At 62.9% G+C, this 8,526-nt stretch overlaps 1 protein-coding gene across 1 annotated transcript in view; it reads right to left on the reverse strand.

Moving 5' to 3' along the window:
- Positions 1 to 8,526, reverse strand: part of ABCG1 (ATP binding cassette subfamily G member 1) — a 51,249-nt gene that overhangs the window by 13,679 nt on the left and 29,044 nt on the right. The window contains 3 exon segments of the mRNA XM_006916725.3: positions 806 to 856; positions 2,515 to 2,647; positions 3,623 to 3,740. Of these exon segments, the coding sequence (XP_006916787.1) occupies positions 806 to 856; positions 2,515 to 2,647; positions 3,623 to 3,740 (302 nt within the window).

Genomic DNA, 8,526 nt, shown 5'->3' on the forward strand with positions numbered 1-8,526 from the left:
TCTCTCCTTAGCACCGTGACTGAATTCCCCCGACTGTTCCCTTCCTCGGCAGGGCACGAACAGCCATGGGCACCACTGACGCGAAGCCCGCGGCCCCTGCTCGGCCCGCTGCCGGGCTGTGGCCCTCCAAGGGCCTCGGGGGACAAGAGAGTATCATAGGCGGGAACGCCACCAGATTCGACTCTTGCGTCGAAAATCCCACTGGTGCCGGCCGTGGAGAGAAGGGTGTTTGTAAACATAAGCCAGTCCTCCCGTCGCTAACGTCACCGGGGAAGGGGCTGCAGCTGAAGGGCTTGCGGGTGCTCCCCGCTCCCGGGCTTCTGAGAATGGAAAGCGGGGCGAAAGGGATTCGAAGGTCTCGGTCACCCGGGAAACTTGTTTACTTTTTAAAAGGCCGATGAACCGCACGTGAGAACCAAATTTATTCTCGCGAGTGTGTGTGGGTGGAGGCTGGTTATTTTTAAGCGAATGACTAACCGCTCTCATTGTTAGCGTTTTGTAAAAAAGCAAACTGAGCATGAAGCGTATTAAACACAAGAAGGGGCCGCCTAAGTGTCCAGGCCGGTGTCCTGCTGCTTCCTCCCTATGTCTGGGTGGCAGTGCCTGGGCCTGAGCGTCCGGCCTGGGGTCTTGGCAGCAGTGTGGTCGCTCCTGGTCCCTGGCCACTCTGAAAGGTCACCGTGCCACACGCAGAAGGCTAAGGACAAACCAACAAAACTGGAGCCCAAAAGTCCGTCCACGCATGTTTGCCACGTGGACGTCATACGCTTTCTGGACCACTTGTGGCCCCGAGGCACACACTTACCATCTCCCTTCTGCCTTCATCCTTCTCCTGGAGCTTCAGGTGTGCGGATACCTGCAGGGGACGAGGACGACGGAGTGGAGTCAGGGCAGACGGCCCACGGCAGGGCTCGAGAGCCCCAGCAGCTGGGGAAACCCTTGGGGGTCCTGGCCTCCCACCTCCCGTGGGTCTGGGAGAGGTGTGGGTCTGGGCCAGCTCCATTCCCTCGGGGGAGATCACAGCTGGGCCCTGAGGAATGCTCAGCAGTTCGCAGCCTGCCCGTTTAACCGCCTATGGCCTAAAACCGTCCATTGCTCGCCAGGGTGCGTCTGAGAGAGTTGACACCACAGAAACGCGCTACGTATCAGGACTCCGGGCTCGTTGCTGTTCTGTTTGAGATCGTTTGCCAGCTCAGCCTTAGGCTCCTGACCCTGCTCAGTAAAACCTGAGTGGCTGTCACCACGCCCAGCGGCAGCCCTGTTCTGCTCTGCTGACCTGTGGGGCTTCGGGGGGCCAGGAGCCTGTTTCCTCACAAGCACAATGGAATGGCGAGGTCAGACCCGCCCAGCTGCGTGAGCATCGGTGACTGAGACGCAGGGCAGGGTCGGGAAGAGGCCGCGGTCCCAGCGTCAGACAGGGCCGGGCCTGGGTCGGCTCAGCCAGGCCCGCTGCTTGCCCTGTGACACCGAGTGTCCCGCACCAGCCTGGAGGAGAGGTGCCGCTTCCTCGCAGAACACTCAGGACCAGGGACAATGACAGGGACAGCCGTGCGGGGCCCTCTCCTCCTGCTTCCCCACCCAGCAGGCTGCGGAGCAGACCGCGCCCCTGGCACCGTGTCCCCCTTCCGTGGCTGAGGTCCCCTGGGCACTGCCTCTGGAGTGAAAGGCGGGGCGGTGGCCACTCCCTGGTGCCACAGGGAGGAAGCTTTGCCCAGCCCGTCAGGAGCGCAGGGCAAGCTCTCTGCGGGCTGGAGAACCAAGGTGAATCCCCATCCACTGACCAGGGCACAAGGCAGATGGGCTGCGAACGTCCGGAACATGCCAGGAGCAGCCCGGCGGCCCTGTCCTCGCAGTGGACGAGGAGAGAGCAGGACACCGAGCAGCCCCTCCACAGACGTGCAGTGACGCGTGGACGGCGGCCAGGGGCCTTCCTGCCTCCTCAGCGGGGGGCATTCTAGTGGCTCCCGCTGCCCACAGCAGGGTCGGTGTGGCCCCTGTGGGTGTGGGCAGGGCCCTTCCGAAGCTGGCCCTGGGGGCCGGGGCCACAGCCCTCGCATGGTCTGTTCAAGGAGCACGGTGGCCATTCCAGACCCGCGGCAGGGGACACCTGGGCGAAGTGTCTGACCCTGGAGGCTGCCTTTCTCCCATGCTTTCGAGGATCGCACGCTTGGTGACCTGTCGGGCTCCGTGCAGGGCCTGGGACCCGTCAGTGCACAGCACACACAGGTGCGTCGGACGAGGCCGAGACCCTCGGGGCCCTAATCCTGTCACCAGGTCGACTGAGACTTGGGCCCAAAGCCACAAACAACCAGAGGATGGCTGAGGGGAAGGGCAGACCTTCGGCCCGTGGACGGGAGGGCTGTGGTCGCCCCAGCCATCCTGGTCGGGGGCGACGAGAAGCCAGGGTCTCGAGGGGGTTGTCCCCGCGGCATGCTGGGGGCAGCGATCCGCGGGAGAGAGGGGCCGAGGCCGTGGGCGCCCGCGGGGACAGGGGCCGGGCAGGAGGGCGCTCACCATCATGGCCTCCTGCACGGTGAGGTGCGGCAGCAGCATGTCGTCCTGCATGATGTAACAGGACACCTTCCGGAAGCAGCGCAGGTCCCGGGGCAAGCCGTTGATGAGGACGGCCCCCTTCCTGCCAGTCTCCCTGCAGGGCCGGAGGGGGCAGGTCAGCGGGCTCCTGTCCGGCCCTCCAGGGCCCCGCCCAGCATTTCCCAGCTGGCACGTTTGCCTGAGGGACACCGAGGGGCAGGAGGGAGGACACTCGGGAACCCCCTGGCACTGGCAGGAAGTAGCTGCCGGGGGGAAGGTGCCAGCTTGGGGGGAGCGGGCGAGCAGAGGCCCTCTGGGACTGTGCACTTGGAACAGGGGTCCCCTAAGCAAACTGACGAAGGTGTGCACGGATGCTCCCACACGCGGCCGGGAGGCCAGATGGGCCCCCCACTGACTTTTCAGGGGCTCCTCGGATAGGCTTCTGAGCAACTTGTGCATAGCTGCGGTGACGGTGACAGGACCAAAGGCCAGGACTGTGCAGTCTGGGGCGGTGGCCGCTACATCAGAACCGCTGCCCAAGGGCCCGGCTCTGGCGCTGACTGAGAGGCAGCGCAGCAAGGTCCGTGGCTTCATGTGCCTCGAAGAGGGGCGTCTGGGCCCAGGAGCCGCTCGGCCAAGTGCGTGGCCCTTCTCCATCGGGGACATCGCCCTCGGGGACCACAGTGGACAGGACGGGGCATCCGTGCAGAAATGTAAGGGCACAGCCCGCCAGCCACGCTGCCCCCCTCACTCCCAGACCACTGTGCATCTCTACACCCACGCTCTTCTGGGTGCCCCAGCTCAGCCCAGGGGTGCAGTGGGACCCGCGGGCCCCTGCCCCGTGCCCTCCCCTGAGGGCAGAGCACCCGCCTCCACTGTCGTGTGGCCATGAGCAAGTGCTGCCTTTCGGTGCGTTCCGTGTCATTCCCCTCGAAGCCCCGAAGACCCATCCTCCTCAGGCCTCCCTGGGGACCGTCCCTTAAGGGACAGGATGGACTGAAGCGGCTCCGCTATCTGCATTGGTGCCACAATGCCACAGACAGCCGACCGCTGGGTGCGGACCTCGCTGTCCTCGGCCCAGTGTGCTCACCTGTATCCGGCGAGGATGTTCATGAGCGTGGACTTCCCAGCCCCAGAAGGACCCATGATGGCCACCAGCTCCCCGCTGCTGAACTTCCCAGAAATTCCTTTCAGGAGGGTCTTGTATCCTGCAAAAAGCAGATCCCATTCGCCATCCAGTGATCACAGTGCTTGCCGGTTTTAGCCCCGGTGCTGTGCAGGCAAACAGGTCCCCTGGCCACGAACCCAGGCCAAGGCGCGACTTTGCACACGACAGCACAAAATGCCAAATTCCGGGCAAGAAAATGGACCTTGCGTCTCTCCTTCGCCCGCATCTACTTCCGCACTGCACTCCCCGGTCACACGGCAGTCGGTGAATAACACTTTGCTCAGCGTGCACAAAGCATTTTCATGTAGCCTGCCTCGGCTGCCACCACTGACCCTGCAGAATGAGGAAGCAGGTGTCCGGGGGACCCGGTGACTCGTCCCGGCTCCCACAGCCGCTGGGGACAGACCCTAACCCGGAGCCACGGCACGGGCCACAGCGCCGGCCACGTCACTGCTGCCCCACACAGCGTGTGCCTCCGTTCATTAAATGACTAACTTAATATTTCATTTATGAATTCTTATTTATAATTTATACAAGTATAAATCACTCATACCGAATTTATTACTCCACGAAACACTCCTCTATAATCAGCTAATTAATATATTAACTAATTGATAACGGAAGTTTATCTTTTTGCCGCCACATCACGTTACTCTGGAATTCCGGCGCCGTCTCCAGCCGAGAGCTTTGTAAAAGGTCAGGAAGTCACACGGGGACACACTCACTTTTTCGCAAGCGGACGGTGCAAATGCGCTACAGAGCATAAAGGGTAAAGTGGACGCAGCTGGGTTCACGGGCGGAGAAACAGTTCTCGGTTCTGAGAAGCGGTCCCGGAACGCACCGCTAAATGACCAGACTGGGGCACAGGTGACATCGGAGCTGCCTCACGGCCCGGGGGCCTGAGGAGAAAGGCACACGAGGTACTCTCCCCAGGCACCAGCAGCTCGCTCCCTGGCCCCTCGAACCTGTGTGTTTATTCGAGCCCCGGCCAGGGTCTGGGGAGTTCCTGTCTCTCGCGGATGAGACACCTGAACGCCCAACCTGTCACCAGAGCCACCTTGATTTAGATGGGCAGTCCCCAAGGCCTCGTTTAATTGGGCAGAGGCGGAAGCAAAGGCGGGGGTGGGGGGTGGGGGGAGACTTGTGGCCCCGCCATTGGCTCATGACGGAGAGTGGCTGTCACCTGGGGAGAGCCGCGACAGCCGTCCGTCCCCTGGGATGGGGGCGCAGGAACAAGCGGGGCGTGCGGGGGAGATGTCTAGCAGGGCAGCTCAGAACTGCAAGTGAGCCTGACTCCTGCCTTAGGAGGCGGATGATGGATGAGACAGGTCAGCAAACGCAGCACGTGAGAGTTAGAGGAGGCCAGTGTCAGGGAGGGGAGGGGACCCCAAAGGACAGCGTCTGCCCCTGGACGGACAGGAGAGTGGGGGACAGCAGACACCCCTTCTCTGCCTGGCCGAGCTCCCAATGCAGCAGGCTCTGAATCGGGATGGAGCTCAGTGGGACCGGGGGCTCCGGGACCTGGGCCACAAGAGACCTGCGTGACATCACCGGGGACGCTAAGTGCCAGATGCTGCTCATTACCGGCTTCCTGTTGGTTCGGGTCCAGGGCGGGGTTACTCTCGAGCAAATCCTTCTACGAGCTGTTCCTTCTCAGAGCTCGGAGCCGACCCCTAGCTGGTCCCCCGTAAACCAGGAACTGCCTGAGGATGCAGACACACTGCCGAAGTGACCGCTGGCCATCCGAGGCCAAGTGCAGTCCGCTTTCCTGTCCATGAGCCCTGCTCAGGCCTGTTCTTGGCATAATATGGAAAAACTGCCCGACAGGCGGGGCCATGGGTACCCATCCGCTGCCCAGTGTGTGGGCGCTCCATCCTAAAATAGCCAGGCCAGACCCAGGCCAGACCCAGGCCAGACCCAGGCCAGACCCAGGCCAGACCCAGGCCAGAACCCAGGCCAGAGAGGAGAGAAAGCGTGGAGATGGATGACGGGGTCCGGGCCCGCCATCTCAGGGAGGAGGGCGCTGTGTGCACACCGGGTCCCCGTGGCGAGCCCCGCTAGCACGCGCTGAGACGCGGCGGGCACGCTCCGCAGTGAGGGGACAGGGCCACGGGCCGGGGTGCAGGGCCCAGCCTGGCAGCAGCAGCGCTGGGGCCGAGGGGCGGCTGGGCAGGGGGGAGGCCGTGTGGAGGGGCAGCTGGAGACCCGGGTTCTGGGCCACGGAGCCAGTGCCAGCCCGGGGGGCGTTTGTCTCACAGACCTTGAGGTGCTACATTTGGGGGTTTGGGGGGGTCTTCCTGGGAAAGAGAACAAATACAAAATGTGTGGACTGAAAGAGTTTTCAAGCCGGGGCAGCTGAAGAAGGGGACGCGATCCCATCAGACACCTCACCTGCCACTCACACCCTCTGGCCCCGGCACTGCCCGGCCCTGTGTGCAGACCCGACGCATGGACGGAGGTTTAAAAGCCACGTGGGGGGAGGCGCACGGACACTTGGCGTTAAGTGCGACAGAGGGTGGGTGTCCTTAGTTACACGCAGGATGTACTTAGGACGTAGAGGTCCAGAAAGAGCCTGGCCAGACGTCCTGAATCCAGTGAGCTGAGGGTCCTGACATTCAGACGGCGAGGACAAAGACCTCAGAGCTAGACTTCTCCTAAAACACACGAGCCAGGCCCGAACCAGGAGCCCGGGTGTTTCTCCTCTACAGAAACGTGTCTTTGGAGGACAGTGCCAGAGAGGAGCCAGCCCTGCGGCGTGCCCGCTGGTCATGAGCAGGGCGCCAGCTTCGCTCCTGCCTTTCCCTGTGCGCCTCCAGCAGGCCGAATGCCGGCTTCCTCTCCATACGTTACGGACAAGAAACGAGGGCTCAGAGAGGGTAAGCGACCTGCCCAAGACGGCACAGCGGCTCGGCGGAGGAGCCAACATTCCCGCCACTTCTGCCCAGCTCCAGAGGCAGCTCCCGCCCCTGGCCACGAGCCTGTGCCAGCCCCGGCAGCACCGTGAGGGGTCCAGGCAGCGGCTGTCCCCACCTGTCACCCCTCCCGTTGAACCACTATGGTCAGCTCAACTCAGGAACGTCCATTTGGTCTGCTGCCGCGTGAAATAGTTAACGGAAGATGGAAAGAAATCACACACCTTTCTTCACCCGAAATGAACCCCCTGAAGGCCAAGGCCGCCCAGGGGCAGGGTGGCTCTCGGTGCGTGGGGGGTGAGGCGCTCGGAAAGCGAAGGGCCAAACGCCCCGTGTGCGTCCAAAGATCTCTTAACTCACCCGACTACACCTCATCCTTCAGTTTCCTTTTCTCTCAATCGAAAAAAAAATTCTTGCCAGGGTTTGGCGGGCCCCTGTCATCTGGGGCGACGCCAGCCCTGCGGCGTTGAGGACCCCGCGGTGGGCTCGGGGGAGACGCGCGTCTGCCCTGCGCGGCCCGCCCCGTGGCTCCTCGGCCAGAAACGCCGCCTGCCGCACCGCCGGCGGCCGGTCTCAGAGCCGCAACTACTCAGTCGGCAGAGCTGACACCGGGGCCCTTGGGAGCCAGGAAGCCCCCGACTCTAGTGACCCGCGCAAAATCACGAGCAGCTCGCACCTCGAGCTCCCGCGAGCGACACGCTCAGGTTTCGTTTAATGAGCTGTGGTTTGGAAGGGGCGGCGGTTTCCAGCCTGACCGGGGTCGCTCGGTCCCTGGGTTTAGTTTCTGAGCTGCACCCAACGAAGGCTGTCGCCTCACCTCTGGGGCAGGTGGAGAGCGTGCCACCGAGAAGCAGGCTGGCTGTGTGCTCGTCCCAATGTCGCCGTTCGCTGTGCCCCCTCCAGGGCTAAGTCTGCTGTGAAACTCACTGCGTGTGGGTAAACAAGTCACTGTGCGGGGCTCTGCGGGCAGAGGCCACCGACGGGTCACGATCCCGGCTTTATTCACTCACAGAGCGCTGGCTCAGGGGGCGGGGCCACACCCAATACCCCTCCCAGGGCCTCGTGGCAAAGAGGGGAGTCTCGCCACAGATGAGGGGTCCCCAGTGCACAGAGAGAGGCCTGGACTCCAGTAGAGAGATGGTCAGGGAGCTGCCCCAATCCTGTCTCCCCCTTCAATGGTCCCCTCTTGTCCTCCCTGGGGGTCCCTGCACCCAACAGCCAGAGGCCTGAGACGGAGCTTCGCATCCTGCCCCTCCATGTCCTCACCGGGACCCACGCTCTCACACAGGGGGCGCCGGCGCACAGGCTGCACGACCCCCACCAGCCCCACGCCCGTCGCTCTGTGTCCAGCACATCAGTTTTGCAACTACGAAACCACATCGCTGTCATCGCGTCTGCCCAGCAGGGCCACCCAGAACTCCCTCACAAAGGGGGAGCTGAGTCAGCGGCAGTTACGCGAGGCCCGTAAACGGCCAGGTGCGCCGGGAGGTGCCCCTCTCGTCCTGAGGACGGTGGGCAGGGATTCGGTGCTGGAAGGGGAGGGGCGGGGGGACGCAGTGTTGAGAGGACTCAGCAGCTCACACCCGACCGGGGGAGGGCGACTTTCTGGGTGTTCTTCCTGTTTCGGGGAAGTCTGTTTATTTTTTCTTTCTGCTGATGGACATTTTCCTGCCATCAGCGCCTGGCTGCCTGGCAGAAGCTGGGGTGGGGGTGAGTGCAGCCATCCTGGTCCTGCAGTCACCTTCTAAGGCCACCGCTTGGGGTGGGCTGGTGAGTTTACACCCGCCTGGCCTCCTCCAGGATTGCCCCAGGAGGTCACTCATGCACGTCCATGCTCGCCTGTCCTGCTTGCAGACAGCACGGTTTTAGATAATTGGGTGAGCTTCTTTTTCAAACTTTTCAACTGCAGAAGAA

The sequence above is a fragment of the Pteropus alecto genome, unplaced genomic scaffold (assembly GCF_000325575.1).
Source record: "Pteropus alecto unplaced genomic scaffold, ASM32557v1 scaffold97, whole genome shotgun sequence".
Lineage (NCBI taxonomy): Eukaryota > Metazoa > Chordata > Mammalia > Chiroptera > Pteropodidae > Pteropus > Pteropus alecto.